Source organism: Heterocephalus glaber, unplaced genomic scaffold (assembly GCF_053883595.1).
Source record: "Heterocephalus glaber isolate CG9 unplaced genomic scaffold, H.glaber_assembly_v1.0 deba00001719, whole genome shotgun sequence".
NCBI lineage: Eukaryota > Metazoa > Chordata > Mammalia > Rodentia > Bathyergidae > Heterocephalus > Heterocephalus glaber.
This window is the reverse complement of record NW_028258432.1, coordinates 6,674,549-6,696,391: the sequence shown is the minus strand read 5'-3', so window position 1 is coordinate 6,696,391 and position 21,843 is coordinate 6,674,549. Positions and strand designations below refer to the sequence as shown.

Sequence of the window (21,843 nt, the reverse complement as noted above, 5' to 3'; positions counted from 1 at the left end):
ACTCTCTGGGAAGGGGTTCTTAAGGACCAGCTCAGGTTAGGGTTTCCTGGAAAGCATTCCATTTGACCTTGAGCTTCCTCTTTGATAACAATTCTTGTTCAAGTCCCACCTTCTCTATATGTAAGTTCTAAGATGGCAAGGAATGCATCTGGTATGTACACTACCATATACCAGTACCCAGGAAAGCCCTCACATGCAGAACAAGCTCATTTCTTTTTTATTTTCAAATGAGTGAAGAATATAGTTTAAAAAGTTGCAAGTTCACAGTAACAAGGTGTAGGTTATAAATACTTTAAGTTAGTATAACTCTACAATGCCATGAGTAGAGAGAGGTATGCCCAGTTTTATTTTATACACGTATAATATTGTTTAATTAATATTTAAAACTTGCCTGATTATATATTAGCAGATTATTAAAAAGTATTAAATTGCCTTCTCTAAGAATTTTGAAAGATCCTATTGTTTAATTAGTGCTGAAATGTTAAGCATCCATGTAGCATGTTTTCTTCTTAAAATGCTTTCCACAGTGTGGACTCCAAGGAATCACCATGAGGTGTTTTTTTTGTTTGTTTGTTTGTTTTCTATTTTGGTGCTGGGGATTGAATACTAGGCAAGGACAACATCAGTGAGCCACCAAGCCACACCAACAGCCCTCTAGATCAATTTTTTTAAAGGACATTTCTCTGCTGGTAAGTATATTTTCTTTCCCACTACCCCCCTTGCAATTTTCATCAAGAAAAATATGAGAATTTCTTTCCCAAATAAAAATTGACTTTACCTTCTTTTGCCAATAACCACATTCCCCTTTAGGGAGGGTTGTTAAACTACGCACACTGGAAAATGCCACTGGAAAACCTGAGTGTGGCCTGACACTAAGGTTCTCGATGAATTTCTGTACCTCTGAAGGTGACATCCACAGTCACTTTTCCCATCAAAGTATGGGGACTGTAGACAGAACCACGGGTGGGAGGTTGCGATGGTTGGGAGAAATCTGATTTACTGACTTGCTTCAGTGGAAAAATTTATTTTGAAACTCTAAATGAATCATCACAAACTTCATCAGCAAGAGTGCTTTGAAAAGTCTGTCCAAAACCATGTAAAAATAAGCAAAGCAAGATTCTTGGAAGCATTCTAGGGAACGAACAATGTGCCCACATCTCCTTAAGAATGTTTCTTCCTAATGGTCATGCTGCCTGGACTGAAGTGAACAGTACTGATAGGGTTCACAGATGTCAGAGAGAACTGTATAATAAAACACACTGTCTTTGAGACATAATCTATAATAAGACCAAATGAAGACACGGGGTTACTCTAGAGACCTCAGCCCTGATGAAGCAGAACATTTTCAAAACTGTGGTATGGACAGGTGGCTGTGGCTTCAGGCAGCACTTAGGGGGCTGGGGAGGCCTCAACATGTTCTTGTGTTAGACTGGGGTTACTCTGCTTTTACAAGTCCCCCTGTTTTTCTCAAATCAGGTCCACAGTCCTATCCCTCAGGGTTAGAGTAGATACATTTTCTAAATGGCAATTAAGAGTGTGGCAAGAAATTACTTGTATTTAGGACAGTTAACCAGCAAACATAAACAAGAAATCCAATCAGTTGACATATCCCTAGCCTCTCAATCTTGTGATCTTTCCTAATTTCCACCTCTGACTCCCCATCAAGCCCTCCCCGCCACAAAGAGCCCAACAGTATATGCTTTTGCCAAATCCTTTGTGTTTCTCTACAGAGCAGTCTTACAGTCTCCACAGGGAATGCTCCCACCACCCTGTGTATCCCAATAATGGTCACATCTCCGGCCCTTTACTGAGAAAAGTCCCACAGGTGTTAGTGATCTGCCCCACTCTTTATCCCCTGTCCAGCCACTGTCCCTCTCCTTCCCTGACCCTTTATGCTACAGTCATCTCCTCACTCCTTACCACCACACCGGGGACAATGGCAATGTGTAGAAACATGTTTTAATTTACAGTTGCCACAAAGATAGGGAAAGAGGGGTGGTTTAGTCCATTTGATTTGCTATGGAAAAATACCACAGACTGGTGGACTGTAACCAACCAGAATCTGGGAAGTCCAAGCTCAGCGTGCTGGAAGATGTTGTATGTGGTGAGGGCCTGTTCCTTACAGAGGGTGCCTTCTTGGAGTGTTCTCCCATAGTAAAAGGAGCAAACGAGCTCTCAGGAGTCCTTTTTATAAGAAAAGTCCCCCCTCCCTCATGACTTAATTATCTCCCAAGGACCCCATCTTCTAATACCATCATTTGGGGGATTAAGATTCAATATGAGAATTGGAAGTAGATACAATCATTCAGTCCATTTCTCCATTTTCTTTAGCTCTTACTGCCGGTCCTATACATTTGAATCCTACATAGACTTCACAGGTAAACCTAAATGCCATCTCCTCAAAGAAGCCATTAATAATCTCAAATGAAAAGCATCTCCCAACCCTTGGATATCCAATAACATTTTATGTGTATTTCACATGAGAGTTATATTTTACCTCATACTAGAGTTAACCAGGATTCCTTACCAGATGACAAACTCTTAGACAGTAAGGCTCACATAGACATATCTGCTTATCATCTGCTTGGAGTCCACAGTAGATTACACATAAATGTTATATAAATAAATAAGGTCTGTAGGGCCAGGGATTTAGCTCAGTGGTTTTGCCGCCTGCTGTGCAAGTGCAAGGACCTAAGTTCGATCCCCGGTACCAAAAAAATAAAAATAAATAAATAAATAAGGTCTGTGAGTAATAATGTAATAATTTTTGCTATACTCTAATTGGGGAAATTTAGAAATTATTTCTAAAATATTCACACAATTTGTTAGAGAAAGTCAACTAATGAACAAAAAGAATTGGCTTTCCATGGCAATATACTATTTCACCTTAAAGCTTTTACTTCACAGGTTACATGCAACACAATTAAAAGAAAGATCATATGCTGAAAGGTGACTAAATAAAATGAAATAATGGCACTGATAGTTTCCATGACAACAATTAAGACAACAAAAGATCCATCATTCTGTCATCTTGTTGCTGAACAAATTGTAAGATTTGGAAGAAAAAGATAAGGGAGGCAGAAGCTAGTTTAAAATTCAGTTGGCAAGCCAGAGGCCTGCCATTCCATCGGTAAGTGTGCACAGATCCTGGGGAGGAGCTGTGTGGCCCAGACCAACGTGGCTGCAGGCAGATCCCAGCCAGGGCTCGCCCTGATCCCAGAGGCTCCTGCACACCTGCCAAAGCCAAAGGCCCACCCAGAAAAGAGCTGCACAGGTGCACAAGCAAGAGCCAGAGGCCTGACATACCATTGGCCAGAGCCAAGGACCCACCTGGAAAATAGCTACACAGGCACACAAGCAATACCCAGAGGCTCACTCCGATACCTTTGACAAGTCTGTGGAGGCCCTAGTCAAAGCCTGCACAGACAACAGGAACTGGAGTGCACAGCACCCAGCCAAAGGCCCTCCCAGACAACAGCTACATAGTGGGCCCAGCAAGAAGCATGCTTAGATACCATCCCAAGTGCGCACAGGCCCCAGCCAGAAGCCTGCCTAGACAACAGGTCAGGTCAGGGATCCAGAAGGCCACCACTCTGAACCTAGGAATTGGTGTACTGGTGAGCAGCAAAGTAAAGCCTGCTCGGTGGCTTGCTGAGAATTCAAGACCACTGGGTGAGCAAAAAGTCACCTCAACAAAAGCACAGCAGGCTGGATCTGTTGAAATGAGAAGACACATAAATAAGTCTCAAAACAAGACTTCCAGATCAACTAAGGCAAGCCCAAAGGCCAACGAGATGAAACAATCTGATACTCAATCACCTGGACTCCCTGAACCGGCAATGAAAGAGGACCTGGAAAAAATAAAATCAGAAATAATTTCTCAGATAACAGCAGAGACTGTACCCCTAGTACAAAACATGATTAATAAATCTAGACATGACACAGATTAAAAAAATAGAGGAGCTGAGGAACATGATGGAAACTCAATGTAAGAAACAAATGGAATCCATAAAACAGATGCAAACAGATTTCCAGGAGATTAAAAACTCCATTGAGAGTTTACATAGCAGAATGAGCCAATGCAAGGACAGAATTTCAGATATAAAATATAGAACTGCAATTAGTGACCAGGAAAAGAAAAATTTCTTAAAAATAGTAAGGGACCATGAGAAATCAATCCAGCAGCTGTTAGACGATGCAAAGAGGAATAACATAAGACTGATTGGAGTCAATGAAGAAACAGGAGAGAGTACAGACGACATAATAAAAAGTGTTCCCAGAAGTAATGGCAGAAAACTTCCCAAATAGGGTAAAAGAACTTGACATAGAGATGTGAGGCACCGGACTCCAACCAGCCGTGATAAAAAAAATCTAAACCTAGGCATATAATAGTTAAGATTCCAGAAACCCAACAGAAGAACAAAATTCTACAAGCAGTTAGAGAAAAGAAAGAAATCACATACAAAGGAAAGCCCATCAGAATCACAGCAGACTTCTCAGTGCAAACCCACAAGGCAAGAAGAGCCTGGAGTGACGTATTTCAAGCTCTAAAGGAAAACAACCTCCAACCCAGATTGATGTACCCTGAAAAACTATCTTTCAAAATTGATGGTGAAATAAAATACTTTCATGACACGAGCACCTTAGGAACTTCATGAATACCAAACGAGCATTCCAAAAAATTTTAGACAATATCATAAGAAAAGACAATGAGAATCACAACCCCAGGAAGCCCAGCAGAATGAATCCATTGGGAAAGACAAGAAATTAAATGCAAAGGGGGAGAATCCAACAAAAAGAAAAAGTCACGACAAGGATAAGTCAATACATACCAGTTGTAACCATCAATGTTAATGATCTCAACTCACCAATCAAAAGAAATAGACTGGCAGAATGGGTCAAGAAGCAAGATCCAACAATATGCTGCATATAAGAAACACACTTAATTCAAAAAGAAACTCATAGACTGAAAGTTAGAAGGTGGGAAACAATACTCCATGTGACAGGAACCTGAAACAGAGCAGGAGTAGCTATCCTCTTTGCAGATCAAGTGGATTTCAAACCAACACTGATTAAGAGAGACAAAGAAGGATACTACATCCTTGTAAAGGGAATAATCCAAGGGGAAGAGATGACAATCATAAATATCTATGCACCAAACACTAGTGCACCCAAATATATAAAACAAATGCTAACGCACATAAAAACTCAAATAAGCACTAATACAATAGTAAGGGGGGACCTCAATGCCCCACTGTCACAAATAGATAGATCAACTAGACAAGAAGTAAGCAATAAAACATTTGAACTCAATCAAAGTCTGGAACAAAAGAACTTAACAGATGCTTACAGAGCGTTCTACCCCACAAAATCAGAATACACATTCTTTTCAGCTGCACAAGGGTTGTTCTCTAAAATAGACCACATACTCGCTCATAGAACGTGTATAAGTAAGTGCAAAGAAAATGAAGTCATCCACTGTATATTATTAGACCAGAGTGCAATGAAATTGGAGATCAATAGCAAAAGAAACCATAAGAATTTCATAAACACATGGAAACTGAACAACACACTTCTGAATAAACAGTGGGTCACAAAGGAAATTAAAGAAGAAATCAGACAGTTCCTACAGTTCAATGACAATGACAACACAACATATCAAAATCTATGGGAAACAATGAAAGCCATCCTATGAGGGAAATTCATAGCAGTGAATACTGACATTAGGAAAACAGAGCAAGCCCAATTAAACAACCTGATGCTGTACCTCAAGCTTCTCGAAAAAGAAGAGCAGGACAAACCCAAAGCTCATACAAGGGAGGGAATTATAAAGATCAGAGCAGAAATCAATGCAATGAGAACCATAAGAGAATGATACAAGAAATCAATGAGAACAATACAAGAAATCAATGAAGCCACGAGTTGGTTCTTTGAAAGGATCAACAAAATTGACAAACCCTTAGCCAACCTTATCAGAAAAAGAAAAGAAAAGGCCCAAATCCATGCAATCAGGAATGACAAGGCTGAAATTACAACGGACCCAGCAGAAATCCCGAGGATCATCACTACCTACTTTGAGAACCTATACACCAATAAGACGGAAAACACAGAAGAAACGGACAGATTCCTAGATGCATATGAATTACCACAGTTGAACAAAGAAGACCTAAAAATTCTAAACAACCCAATATACATCAATGAAATTGAAAATGTAATTAAAAACTTATCAACTAAGAAAAGCCCGGGCCCTGATGGCTGCACTGCCGAATTCTACAAGACATTTAGGGAGAAACTACTGCCACTACTATTTAAACTCTTCAATGGAATTGAAAGGGAAGCAATACTCCCAAATTCATTCCTGGGAGCAAGCATCACCTTGATCCCCAAAGCAGAGAAAGACGCAACCGAAAAGGAGAACTGTAGGCCAATCTCACTAATGAACATAGATGCAAAAATCCTTAATAAGAGAATGGCAAGCAGAATGCAGAAGATCATCAAGAAGATTATACACCCTGACCAAGTGGGATTCATCCCAGGGATGCAGGGATGGTTCAACATATGCAAATCAATCAGTGTAATACACTATATCAATAGAGCCAAGGACAAAAGCCATATGATCATCTTAATAGATGCAGAAAAGGCATTTGACAAAATCCAACATGCACTTATGATAAAAATCCTACAAAAACTTGGAATAGATGGTCTCTACCTCAATCTGCTAAGAGCCATCTATGAAAAACCAACAGCCAATATCATACTAAATGGTCAAAAATTGAAATCCTTCACACTAATATCAGGAACAAGATAAGGATATCCACTATCACCACTCTTCTTTAATATAGTTTTGGGAACATTAGCCACAGCAATTAGACAAGAGAAAGAAATAAAAGGAATAAAGATAGGAAATGAAGAAGTCAAATTGTCATTTATTTGCAGATGACATGATACCCTATATAGAAGACTCTCAGAACTCCACCAAGAGTCTTCTAGACTTAATAACCAAATTCAGTAAAGTAGCTGGATACAAGATCAACACACAATAATCAGTAGCTTTTCTGTAAATGAAAAACAGACTCACTGAGAGAGAAATGGGGCAATCAATACCTTTCACAATAGTATCCAAAAAACTAAAATACCTAGGAATTAAACTAACAAAAGAAATCAAAGACCTCCTCTCTGAAAACTATAGCACTTTGAGCAGAGAGATTGAAGAGGATATCAGAAAATGGAAAGACATCCCTTCTTCCTGGGTGTGAAGAATCAACATAATGAAAATGGCTATACTTCCATAACTGCTATATAGATTCAATGCAATCCCAATTGAAATCCCAGCAGCATACTTCATGGACCTTGAGAAAACAATCCAACAATTCATTTGGAATAAGAAGAGACCTAGAATAGCAAAAACAATTCTAGGTAACAGAGACATGGTAACAGAGACATAGGTAACCCCCAACTTGAAACTATACTACAAAGGTACTGTGATAGAAACAGCATGGTACTGGCAAAGAAACAGACCTGAGGACCAGTGGAACAGATTAGAAGATGTCAGAACAACTCCAGACACACTCAGCCGCCTCATCTTTGACAAAGGAGCCAAACGCCCTCACTGGAGGAAAGATAGCCTCTTTAATAAATGGTGCTGGAAAAATTGAGTTTCAACTTGCCAAAGATTAAAACTAGACCTATGTCTCTCACCATGCACTAAACTAAAATTGAAATGGATTAAAGATCTAAATATTAAAATAGAAACGCTGAACTGGCTGGAACAGAAGTTAGGTAGAACTCTTGAAGAAACTGGTGTAGGAAAAGATTTTATGAACAAAACTTCAGTTGCCCGTGAACTAGCAGGAACAATCAACAAGTGAGATCTCTTCTTTTTTTTATTTTTATTTTTTTGGTACCGGGCATCAAACTCAGGACCTTGTGCTTGCAAGGCAGGCACCAGAACCACTGAGCTAATTCCCTGGCCCAGGATCTCTTCTTATTAAAAACCTTCTGCACAGCAAGGGAAACCACCGATAGTGTGAAGAGACAACCCACTATGTGGGAAAAAATTTTCACCTGCTGTTCCTCAGACAAAGATCTACTATTTAGAATCTACTTTAAAAAATCAGACCTCCCAAATTTAAAGACCCAATCCAAAATTGGGCATCTGAAAAGGACAGACATTTCTCACACAAAGAAGTAGAAATAGCAAATAAATACATGAAAAAATGTTCAACATCGCTGGTCATTTGAGAGATGCAAATGAAAACAGCACTGAGATTCCACCTCACCCCAGAAAGAATGGCTGCTATCATGAAATCAACCAATAACAAATGGCGGGGCAGTGGGGAAAGAGGAACCCTGCTCCACTGCTGGTGGGAGTGTAGACTGGTGCAAGCACGGTGGAAATCAGTATGGAGATGCCTCAGAGAACTAGGACTGGAAGTCCCATTTGACCCTGCTATTCCCCTGCTGGGTGTCTTTCCCCAAAGAATTAGAAGAATCATACCACAGTGATCTATGTGCACCCATGTTCATACAAGCACAATTCGTGATAGCTAAACCTTGGAAGCAACCCAATTGCCCATCAACTAGAGACTGGATAAAGAAAATGTGTTTTTTTAAATAAAATGGAGTATTACTCAGCAATGAAGAATGAGAAACTAGAGACATTTATAGCTAAATGAATGCACATTGAGGCAATACTCGTGAAGTAAATAGGACACACGTGTGTAAATATCAAATAGTTTCTTTAGTGTGAGAAACTGAAAATGTAAATAAGGACTAAAAGATATAATAGATAATGTGAAATAGGAAGAATAGGTGCGAAGGGGAAGTGTCAGTTGCAGGGGAAAAGAAAGAAGGGAATGGAATTAATATGAGAAAAAGAAAAATAGAAACAAAGTCTTTGTAGATAGGGAGGGATAGAGTAGTTGAAGGGAGGGCAGTGGAATGGGGAAAAAATAAGAACCAAGATGGATTATGTAAAGGTGCAAATTTCCAGTGATGAATGCCATTATATTGTACACCTAAAATGGACCAAGAAAATTAATAAAATAAATAAAATTCAGTTGGCAATATCTATCAGGGACATTAGCAACAGGTGGGAGTCTAAAACCTTTTAAACAAAGACCACAGTAATTGAATGAATGGGTTTACATAAAGGGATCTAGGCACACTATGGCAATTATGCCATCAACTACAAGCTATGTGCCCAAACACGTGATTGTAACTTCAGGACTGGAGAGCTACCAAATCCACTGAGAGGATACATTTGATCCTCTTAAAGCAGGCAAGTAAATGATCATCTTGTAAAACATATTAAAGTCCAAAAGCAAATGCTTCTTAGTTTAAAAGACAGTGATGCCTTGGACAATAAGGACAAGGGCTCCAGAGATAGTTACTGTGGCCAATCCATGAAAAAAGTCAGTCTCCTCCTATGTGCAAACCCCTGGGTTTAGGTTTCAGAGGACAATCGCTAAAATTGTTCTTTTACCTATACACAGAGCCCCTCACTAGTCTATCCTGTCATGATCATGGCTACTTCTACATATCACAGTTTCATGAACAAAACCATACTCAATGCTCTTGGAATTGCAAACCTTTACTTATAAAACCATTTTTAAATAAATGAAACCCACCATGAGTTAAAATGAAGCCCATAAAAGCCTTTGAGTTATAAAAGCATGAATTCACTAGACTGTCCATTTGGGGGGGTGCATCTAGAAGCAGAAAATTTTATTTTCTTATCTAAAGACTTCAGGACCTTTGAAAGAAAGGGAGCTCTGATGAAACTGAAAGAATAGGTCAGCAAACACAATAACATGTATGTGTGCCTTTTCCAGTCAGTGTTTGGTAGGTCAAAGAATATCAGCGAAGGATAAATCATCTCTGTGTGAAGCGTAGAAATACTGACACAGAAACAAAGATGGTTGGAAACTTCATATTCTTTGGTTCTTTGACCAATCAAAGGTCTTGTCTGGTCAACATTTGAAGTAATTTTTCCCAGGGGCACTATTACTATTTGACAGGAATGAAACAGTAGCATTCTCAAAATACATTTTCAACTTTTTTGAAACTCAAGATATTTCCCTTGATGTAGTGGCCATGTTTTTGGATGTATTAAGAAGTGTGAGCAACCAGAGGCTGTCACATCCTCATTCATCTTCATGAACCTTTTGGAAAAGGACTAAAGCCAAATCTGGAGAAGTCCTCAAACAATTATACCTTCAAATGGCATATATGAAGGAAAGGAAACTCTTAGAAAACTAGTAGTAAGATTAAACTTACAACATTACGTGATTCTACATACGGGTATGAGAGTCTTGGAAAACAAAAGCTCAAATGATTACAAAGACTTTCAAACTGAAGGACAAGAGGCATCTGTGTTTCCTGATAGGATAGCACTCTTCTTAAGGTCAATGACTCAACTAGTTATTATAAAGCATGTTTAGAATTCCTATTATCTAAACCATCTAGTCAACCCAAAAGAAAATAGGTTATTGATGTCAGAGCTGATGAAAACTACATGCTATAAATCTGGCGCCAGCTCTTATTTGGTTTTAGGTACATTTTTTTTCTTCTAAAATGTATTCTTATGCCTCTCGTTCAGAACTGGGAAAACAGTTGTGGACACACTGGCAGCAGAGGACTGCAAAGCTACTTGCTGACAGTTGAAATCATGAAGTTGTTACCATGTTCCAGTGCTTTCATGGGAAACCAGAAGAGGATGAGGGAGTGGACCAAGGCGTTGATGCAGTGACCCCAGAAAACCTGCAGGAAAACAAACCGAGGAAGTCAGCACTGCCAGAACTCTTGACCTCTGTGTGCAACTCACAACAAATCCCGCATTGTGCGGGCTCCTGGCAGTGGTTACGCAGTTCCACGAGACACACGTTAGTTTCAAATTTTAAAACGTCCCTAGAAACACTCATTTCCTTTTTACATATAGATGACTGGACTTTCTCCAGGTAGCAATACTTTACTACATAGACCTAAATATATATAAATTTATACCCACCCATATGTAGACCGACACCTAATCCATTCATATCTGAAAAGTGAGCTACAATCAGTTCTCTGCAGTGTCATAGGAGAGACTATACTTTATAGTCATCCAGAAGAAGAGAATTAGGTCAAAATATTAATAGACTAAAATCGTGTTCTTTTTGAAAGTTTTAAAAACTATTTCACATGTCAGTTCTTTTATGTCATTCTTACTCTTTACTCCTTAAAAATCTTTCCCATTCATTTTTTCTTTCATATTTGAGTTTTTAAATTAATACATGCACATTTAAAAACTTGTTTATTTAAAAGAATGTAAAGTTTAATTTATTCTAAACTATAGTTTCATTAACGTACTTCAAGCATTTGTTCTTTTCCTTTTTCTTTGTAAAGAGCTGGAGATTGAACCCAGGGCCTCTCAACTACTAAGCCTGGGCTCTACCCCATGGGCCAGCTGGGCTAGACCCCAGCTCTTTCAATCATTTGCATAAGTACTGAGATGACAGAACTTTTAAATTCAGATTAAATTTATTTAAAAGTCTAAATTTGTTCTGGAAACTGTCACACGGTCCTAAGTAGAGGTAGAACAACAGAAAATACTGAAAAACAGTATTAGAAGACAATGTGATCTTTTTTCCCATTTTAAACGTTCATGTTTGTTTTACCCTTTCCCTGACCTCTGTGTAATAAACAAAGTAAATAAGCAAAACCAACAATAAACAAACAAGTTTTCAAGGTGCTCACAACTAAGTGTCAAGGCATAGCCAAGTTCTAGGAAATTTTGTAGAGGTCTGGAAACCTGACACAGATCTGTTCCTACCTACTTCCTACCTCAAAAGGCTTTTGGTTTAAAACTCTATAGAAAATAATTGATGTAAAAATGTAGACACAACAGGTCACATTTTCCCATGAATAGAACATAGCAAGCAAATACTGATAGAATTAGTCATTTAGGTCTCTTTGTGCATGGAATATAGTAGAGTCAGCAGGATGTCTCTTATTTTTTCTCAACGTGAGATGTGTCTCTTAAACTTGCCCAAGTATAAGCCAGCTGTGGAGTATAACTATCATAACATCTGGCTCAGAAAGGCAGCCTTTAGTGGGGGTTCACGCCATGAGGCCTAGAGAGGTGGCCTGCTATGTTCTCCTTACCAAGGCCCAGTAGCTCTACTCATGCAGATGGTGACCACAACCAGCACACAGTATTATAACCAAACTGGGCAACAGACCTCTGTTTAAATCACCTAACTTCTCTTGCACAGAAATGTGGCCATCCTCCCTCCTCTGTGAGTGGGATGCATGTCTTGCCTTTGTGCAATCAGCACTCAACTAACTACTCTGCCACTCTTGGTGTGACTACAGGCTGTGTGACAGGCCCTCCTTGACAATAACTGAGACCATTTGCTCCCTCTCACACCCATCCCAACTCTTGCTTGGTTCTTCTTATAATTACCTATAGAGGATGAGCACCCATTATACAAAAATCCCAAATTCAAAGCGCTCCAAAGTCTGAAAGCTTTTGGGCAATGATGTGATCTCACTAGTGGAAATTCCCGCAGCATGAAACTTTGTTTCATGTACAAAATTATTAAGAGTACTGTATAAAATTACCCCAAGGTATGTGTATATGAAACATAAATAAATAAATTTTGTATTTAGAGTTACATCCTGTTCCCAAAATATCTCATGGTGTACATGCAAATATTCCAAACTCCAAAAAAACTCTGAAATCTGAAACACTTCTGGTCCCAAGCATTTCAGATATGGGATGCTCATAAACCTGTACCTAAATGGATCTTTCTTCTGGTTCTCCAGTCTGGAGAAAATCAAAATCAAAACAAAACAAAACACCCATGAGTGATGCTATGCCTGTGTGTATTTAGTCAATCTTATTGCGTAGCTTAAAAACATTTTCTTTAAAATGAAAATTCCAGCAAGCGTTGGGCAAGCTTCTGACTGGCCTCATCTCGGGGCTGTACGGTAGCATGAGGCTAATCCTAAATCCATGGGGGCTGCCACCCACACTCAGGGAGTCAGCAAGTGGGGTCTTGAAGGCTCTTGCGACACAGATCTACTTCAGAAAGGCATCTCTAAGGCAATGGGCTCTTGAAGGGCATGTGGCAGTCTCGTTGCTTCTCCCATGTTCTCCGATGTTCAAGCATCCAGAATCTCACAGGCAGGAGACGTGATGAGAGTCAAGTCCAGGAGGCAGGGCAACCCTTTCGAGGTGGCAGCTCTGTAACTGCACCCTGTTTACCTTTGTGTTGAAGCCTTCGGCGTTCTGGGTGATTTTGTAGAGCTGTGGAAACCTGAGCATGCTCTCCTGAGTGCATGACCGCTCAAAGATTCCCAGAGTAAAGGGTGGCAATGCAGTGAAAATCTGTGTGGAGACAAAGAGCCATTAAGAGAGGCCTTTCCAATTTACACAGCTCCGTGTTTCAGCCCTCTGAAATGATGACTTAACTTCCAGTCAAGTCCAAACCTGAGGCTTCATGATTCATAACTCCCCTGAAACCTTCCAAACAAAGAAAATAAATGAAAGACCATTTTATTACTGTTAATCTGCGTAAAATGAATACATTGAGAACTAAAAACATAAATATTCGATGAGCCAAGAAATCTTGTTAAATAACAACTACCTTCCTTTGTAGAGTGCAAGTGATGAAGAATCACACACAGTTAGCTCTGGGAAGTGTCGGATTTTCTGTTAGTGTGGGCTGAGGCACAATTTTACAACTTCCCATCCTGTTTTATTCTCAAATTTCAGGAAGCACAAGGTTCCTCATCCATTTATTCATCCAAGAGACATTTATTGTGAATGAATTATGGCACAGTTATTGTGGCAAGCTCTAGGAATACAGAGATTTTAAAACAGAACAAAAGAAGGAGAGGAAGCAGGCCTCTGACTTCCAGAACTCTGTCTACTGCAGAAGTAGGGGAAGGGGACAGAGCACAACAGATACATAGATAAACATATAAAACACAGGGCTCTGCACAATTACTCATGTGCTGGGGGCAGGGAGAGGATGGAGAAGGACAGGAAGAGCCAAGAAATGATTCTTGCATCAATGAATATGTGACCTGTACAGTAATAAACCTGTAGGATTGCACAGGATGCGAAAGGATTTGTCAGGATGAAGGGTGCCCTGGGAAGTCTTCCTTGAGAAGAGGGAGTTTGAAGGCATCCATCAGCACATGGTATGTGTGTAGGGGGCATGTAAGAGACACAGGACAGTGGCCAGTGGAGGGATAATTTAAGAACAGGAGGGAAAGCAAACAACTCCCGGCCTTTGGGGTTCTTGGGCAGATGGTGCCTTCTCAAGCCAACTTTTACCTTTACTCTATGGGAGTGTGATACCTACACATTTGTGTGCTGAAGAAGAGATTTGAAAGATTTCAGTCTGGGACGTGCTGTGGTCCCCGGGGTCATTCTCCTAGTTGGTTTTGGCATGGTTCACAGAGGATGGGTCATTCACTACTTAGCATCTGTGTCACTTGAGTCCCTACCCACAAAACCAGGAAGCTCTCTAGCCTGTGGAACCAGAGGTGCATCTCTGAAAGAATACTGAAGCCCAGTTATTTGGAGGGTGAGTCCAGAGAAATGAGCCCTCCACACGCCTGTTAGAATCAAGCAATGAGAGGTGTAGTAAGGCCAAACTCTCATGCTCTTCTTCCAGCTGAGAGGAGATAGAAAATAGCCCTGGGATTTCAATGTGTTATAGAGTTCAGGGAGAAGATCCAGAATTGTTGTTTTCAGATAGGTAGTCTACAATTATGTCTATGCAATATATAACTTATTTTGAAAGGAATTATTCTTGCACCTTTAGGTGTCCACTGCTACAGTAAGAAAAAAAAGCTACTGATTGCTAGAATAGAAAAAAGCTATTGATTTTTGTGTGTTTATCATTTATCTAGTTACTTTATCAAATCTGCTTATAATTATAGTGTTTTTCTTTTGAGTTTTCTAGAAAAATGGTTGTATATGGATACATGTACATGATCATATTTTTGTATGCACATTTGTACAACCATAGAAAGTGATCGTTATTTTTCCAGTATTAGTAGTTATTTAATCTTTTGGGCAGATACTGTAAATTCCAGAATAATGTTGAATTGCACTGTGCTGGCAGGCTAATTGACTTGCTATCACTTGACTGGTTTCTTACATAGAATGAGGCAGCTTTAGAATTTTAACATTTATGGCAACATGCTACCGAATTTTATATAGTCTAAATATATTTAATTGGTTTCTACTTCTATCTTTTTAAAAGTTCTTATTTTGGGAATGGTAGCTCGATTGCTTCAGGTACTTCTTCGCCAGTTTTATTTGTTTTCCCTCATATTTTTATTAGTACATAGAGGTGATATAGATTAATGGTTTTCCTTTTAGCAGATTTGTAAATGCACATAACATACTTTTAATCACCTTCTCCCCATTCCCCTCCTAGTTCTACATTTTATTTTGGGGGAAGATTCAATGTGTATAATGTATTTTGACCATATTCATGCATCCTCTTACCCACCCTTATACTTCCTCTGCTGATAAGACCGTATTTTTCTTCATTTTGTGATACAGAATATTTAGAAAGCTTTTAAAAAATTTTTAAACCTTCTGTGTTTCTGGAGCAAATCCTACTTGGTCAAATATTTTATTCTTTTAACACAATGTTAAACTCCATTAGTTGATAGTTTCTTTAAAATTTTTTTTGTGTTTTTAAGTGAGGATTCCTTCTTCAAATTAGGCTGGTTTGTAGGATTTCCTGGAAATTTAGTTTAAGTAACATTAGAGGTGTCTCCTCACTCACAGTATGTATAAAATTTAGCTGAAATCCCTCTGATACTGGTAGCTTTTGTCCTTGGGTGGCCTTCTAGTGTCATTCTTTGCACAAAATTAAATGACACAGAAATGTGAATTAGACATAGAATTGTTCCTTCATGGATTCCCAAAATCTCAGATAGTACCAAACTCTGTATATACTGCATTTTTGACTATATATACATATCTATGATAAAGTTTCACTTATCCATCAGGCACAGTAAGTGGTTAATAAAAAGACTACTAATAGAGGACAATTATAATAATATGCTATATAAAAAGCTAAACATAAATTATTTATTTCTGGAATTTTTCATTTAATATTTTCAGGGCATAGTTGGCTGTGGGTGACCAAAACCTTGGGAAATAAAATTGCAGAGAAGGGGAACTAATGTTATGAGAATCTAATATGATGGTATTAATTCACTGTTGGGGAACACGAAAAATTTCCAACTCTGATTTAATGTTATTTAACCTGGTATGAAAATTAAATTACAAACCAGTAAATTGCTATTTTAACTCCCTTGGGGAATCAAACAGAAAAAAGAATCACAGAAAAAGAAAAGGTAAAATAGAAATATTGCTTAAAGAAAATGGCAAGGAAAAATCCAGTCCAGAAGAGAAGGCTCTTGGCAAATGCTTTTCATATCACAAACTGCCTTTTGCACTGAGTCTCTGGAATGGTCATGACCAGAAAAATATTGATAAATAAGACATTACTGGCAAGCTTGGAATTGAACTAGTATGGATTAGAGAACAGTACTGCATCCATGTTAAAATTTTCTAATTTGTTCATTACACTGTGGTTACACAAGGAAAGATCTTAGCAACCATACACTAAAGTATTAAGCAGTAAAGGGGCATTGTATCTGTAACACACCCAGTTTAGAAATAAGTGTGCATGCATGTGTATGTGCAAGTGTGTGTGTGTGTGCACATGTGTGTGCAAATGCACATAGTGCATGAAGGTACAGAGAGAATGCAAATGGGGGCAAAAGGCTAATAACTGGTGAATCTGAGGAAAATATATAGAGGAGTTCTTTGTACTCTTTTTTGCAACATTTCTTTAAATTTCAACTGATTTCATATAAAAGCTACCAAAACAACTTCCATGGGGAAACTTCCCACCGTGGTCTGGATATGGTTTGAGTACATCCTTAGCTATTCACACGCTGGAAGCATGGTTCCCAGTGCGGTGGTATTGAAGTGCGGAACCTTGAAGAGGCAGGGCCCAGTACAAGGTGATTGGGTTGGGGGTTTCACCCTCCAAAGTGATTCACATAGATAATGTAGTTCTTGCAGTAGTCATTTAGTTCTCCTAAGAGTGGACTGGTACATAGACTGAGTCTACCCTATGCATCTGTTCTCTCCTTCACACAGTTGTTTTTCTTTCTGCTTCCTTCCTCCTGTGTTAGCATGCAGTTAAGGGGGCCCTCACCAGAAATGAACAAATAGAGATGCCTAATCTTGGACTTTTACCCTCCTACACTGTGAGCTAACTAAACATCTTATCTTTAATAGTGTTCAGCCTCTAGTATTTTGTTGTAGCAACACAAAACAATCTATATACCTCCTTGTTCTCATGACGTTTGACTCTTCCAACTCGGGAGACTTGAGGCCACTTCACAGGTCCTTGACCATTTCAACCATAAATGTCTTCCTTACCATCATTTCCTGACTCCAAGACTTCAAGGAGTTAACAAAAAAGCTTAGCCCTCATGCTCTGACATGCAAATAGGACTAAACTCCATCCATTCTATGGGCAGGTGGCATGCATTCCAGCCCTGCCTTTAGCTCTAAAGCAATGTCTCCTAGAGCTCAGTGCCCTACTATAAAATAGGTATGTGGCATGCATTTGTATAATGTGACAACTCTACAACCTTGGCCCTTTCCAGTGGTGAATCACTATGGAGCAATCAGCATCTTTTCCCCAAATAGTTGTGTAAGTTGAACCTACTCAAAGTAGTTTCAAGTCCTGCATAGCTAAAAATTTTATAGCCTGTAACAGTACACACAGGGCAGGCCCTGAAATCCCTGTCTGTGGGGCAGATGGCCAAAGGGACTTTTCTAGCACATGGGCTGAACCCTGCACTCACCACCAGTCATCATTGTCTTTCAGGTCATCAGCATAAATCTGTAATGTACTTTACAGCAGGTAACACAGGCACTAATTGACCATCATAGTTCAAAGTCAAGATCTGAGTCCAGCCTCTCTAGCATTTGAACCCACAAAACTGACCCTTTTTACATGTAAGCTACACAGGAACAAGGCATGGGATGCATTTCAGCACTAAGCACATCTTACACACGGAACTAAGTATAAAAGCTACTCAGAAAAGAGGATTGAGTCCGTGGATGATGTGACTGTCTCTATCTATCTATCTGTCTACCTATCTATCTATGCTGTATATATTTACAGTAGCACCAGCTATCTTACCACATCTGTGAACTTCCATCTGCATAAATTTATGATGGCTGCTTTAAAAGGTAAACTCCCACAGAGCATAGACTGTCAGGGTTAGGATCCAAAGCAAGGGAAAGAATGCAACTCAGTAGGTGGGAAAAGATTCTGGAGTATCTAAAGGACTCAGCTACAAGCACCTTACTTCTTTCTGCCAGTAAAACAAAAATGAAAATGCTAGGCAGTTACTGAGCCATTTCAGCTATAGTTTATATGTATTTGTAGCTTTTGAATTCATCACAGTCAAGTAATAAAAAAACTTGAAAATCATAAATAACAGCAAAGAAGCTGATTACCATTCTTCATGGGTGCCGAAAATCAAAATTCATTGTTTGAACACTAACTGTAGCGGAAAGGATTCTTCCACAAGGATGGATACTCTTAAGAAGAACAGAAAAGACAATAGACCATATATTGTATATTTATATCTATAATTAAGAATCCAGAAATAAAATTCTGAAGTAGAGTAAGTTTCGATGTAGCTCAGAAAATTGAACTGTAGCTAAAAACATGAAATTGTTGTGCAGGCATTTAGTGAGGGTGTAACAAGGGTCTATTACCCAGATATATGGGTTAATAATTTCATGGGGTTATTCAAGAAAGATGTGCTGTGATTGAAACCATGTGTGGAGAGCTGGGCTTCTGCAGGATGTGTTGCAGCAACAAAGGGCCTAAAGATGTATTTGTGCTGCCACTAAGTACACAGATGATTGACTTAGATACACTTTGCAGACATAAACAGTGAAGGAATGCCCCTGAACTTCTGCATGCTATCAGAAAGATGGAGAATGCTTACCACATTGTACAAGCCGATGCACCAACGTTCAAATAAAATCTGCCCAGAAAATCCATTAACAAAGGCGAACCAAAGCTGAAAAGACAAGAAAAGTTCATGAAGTTTTATATCAATATTGACCTAAATGTCTCCATTCACTGAAGAAGTAGCAGGGAATGTGGACCACCAGCTGGACACAGCTGCTGAGAAATCATGAACCTGAGGACCGAAGCAGTTGTTCTTTTATGGAATATAAATTCTCAGTATCACAAATATCAATATTTTATGGAAAATTTTTATTTAAGACATTTCATTTTTAAGAAGTAATATGGACACGAACACAGAAAAACATTTTAAATTTTATCTAATATGTTTTATATCAACACTCTCACTGACAGGAAGAGTCTCAACTTCATATTTTTCTTTCCTATAAAGTTGATATGATATGTAAGACTTGTTTTTGTAGAACTTTCAAGTACATAAAAATCATAAATAAAAAACAACAAAAACTCCTATGTTGATTATGCATGTTTTTAGTTCATAAAATACTGACCCTTTTTAATTGGATGTCTACTGCCTCAGCAAATGTCAAAATTCAATAGTAGAAGAAAAACATGCTCGTCATCTTTTGGAGTATCATAGGATGCATAAGTAAATAAAATATCAGACTATTATTCATGTTTTCAAGTGGTCTGTAATTCTAATTAACCAAAATGACAAGTCTGATATTAAAAACAACTGCACAGCAAACTGCCAAGAGTATAATTAGTGTCACATGATAAGGGCATAAAATAATTTTGGAGAAGGAAAGATTACTCAGTTATGATTAGGAGAAGGCACAGAGGCAGTAAGAGTGGAGTAGAAGAAGGGTCAGCCATCAGAAAGGTGGACAGAAGCCAGACTCAGAAGAATGCAAATACAGAAATATGAAATGTGAAATATTACTTATTTAAAATTAAGCTAAATTTATACAATACAACAGGATTCTGGTGGTTTGGGATAGACTTTTAAATATCTCCCCAAAATCACAGAATCTACTTCAGTCAGTAAAAATCTTGACAAACTAAATCCATTACTATGATAGAACTTAACTGGCAACAGAGAACAACTGACTACAACAACCCGCATAGAAATCAACTCTAGCATCAAAATTTGACTTAGTTGGATTTTTCAAAATCACCTCCTTAGTTCCTCCTGACCAAACTTTCTTCAGATAGGAACTGTAACCTGCAGTGCTCTGTACACAACTATACCCATTTATGATACTTAGTACACAGACTTACCAGGTACTAGTGAGGTAAAATTAAATCCTTCAACACAATTGCTAGAAGTTTTCCTTAAACACAGTTATCATCACATCATTCTGTAGTTTAAAAGATCACTAGAATATCTTCCTAAATCCAAGTTAAGCCTGCTGATTTTCAAAAATCCTATTTACTCTTAATTTCAACATTCACCTGGAGAGATCTCCAAGAGGCTTGGTGAAGAAATAATGGGGGACAACTAATAACCAAAATTTCATGGTATGTTCTGCATTCAGAATGTTCTTGTGGCATCTATGCAAATATTAGACATTCCCAAACCCACAGTTTCATTCATTGCCTCCTTCCCATCCGAGACCTCAGCAATCAGTTCCTGAACTAAACTTTTAATGCAGTGAGAACTTGGATCCACATCTGATTCAAACAGATCTGTAAATTATTTCAAGGGGTTCATCATAATTTTCTCAAGTTTGTGTTACACTTCTGTGTTTTCCTTTTCAACAATTAAGCCAACAGTGGTAGATACCTAGTAAACATTTTCACTGTACTGCTTAATCCAATCAATTTGTCTCATTGAAGGTGGAACAGTAGTGGTATTTCTAGGGCTTTCTTATCTTTTTCATCAATTGAAAATAACAAAAATAATTTAAAGCAGAAAAGACAGCCCATTTTCAATAACATGTGAGACAGCCTTAACTAAAACTGCATATAACATAGAATAAATGCTGATAAATATAAGATTAGATCAAATCAAGACAGACAGAGGACAAAGTCCTTTTCAATAAGATGAGATCCTAGTTGTTGATTCTGTGTAATATTTGCTGTGCGAGCAGTGTTTTTTATTTTAATAAAGTCTTCATCCACTATGCCTTCAAGAGTTCTACCTGGTCTATCTTCCAGCAAATTTAGTGATTCTCTTTTAATATTTAGATCTTTGATCCATTTTGATTTTAGTTTAGTGCATAGTGAGAGATATGGGTCTAGGTTTAATCTTCAGCATGCGGAAAGCCAGTTTTTTCAGTATTATTTATTAAAGAGTCTTCCAGTGAAGGTGTTTGGCTCCTTTGTCAAAGATAAGGTGGCTGAGTGTGTTTGGAGTTGTTTCTGCATCTCCTAATCTGTTCCACTGATTCTTGGGTCTGTGTTTTATTTTATTTTATTTTTTGCCAGTCTCATGTTGTTTTAACCACAGTAGCTTCGTAGTATAATTTTAAGTTCAAGTCGGGGATTCTGAATGTCTCCCGCCTTTCCTTTGTTGCCCAGAATTGCTTTGCTATTCTAGGTCTCTTCTGGTTCCAAACGAATTTTAGGATTGTCTTCTCTAATTCCGTGAGATATGCTATTCGTATTTTGTTTGGGATTGCATTAAATCTGCATAACAATTTTGGGAGTATGACCATTTTTACTATATTGGTTTTTCTTACCAAAGAACAAGGGATATCTTTCCATTTTCTGATATCCTCCTTGATCTCCTTCTTCAGAGTTCTATAGTTTTCAATGTAAAGGTCTTTCTTCCTTAAATTGATTCCTAAGTATT

At 38.4% G+C, this 21,843-nt stretch overlaps 1 protein-coding gene across 12 annotated transcripts in view; it reads right to left on the bottom strand.

Annotated features, from left to right (window-relative positions):
* Positions 1–21,843, bottom strand: part of Atp8a2 (ATPase phospholipid transporting 8A2) — a 641,036-nt gene that overhangs the window by 172,050 nt on the left and 447,143 nt on the right. For all 12 annotated transcript variants that reach the window (XR_015446599.1, XR_015446600.1, XR_015446601.1 and 9 more), the window contains 3 exons: positions 19,066–19,140; positions 13,250–13,372; positions 10,683–10,761 (listed from right to left, as the gene is read on the bottom strand). Coding sequence is in view for 9 of the 12 variants with exons in the window: in XM_087199399.1 (XP_087055525.1) it covers positions 10,683–10,761; positions 13,250–13,372; positions 19,066–19,140 (277 nt within the window). In the remaining 3 variants the exon portion in view is untranslated. The remainder of the gene's footprint in view (positions 1–10,682; positions 10,762–13,249; positions 13,373–19,065; positions 19,141–21,843) is intronic.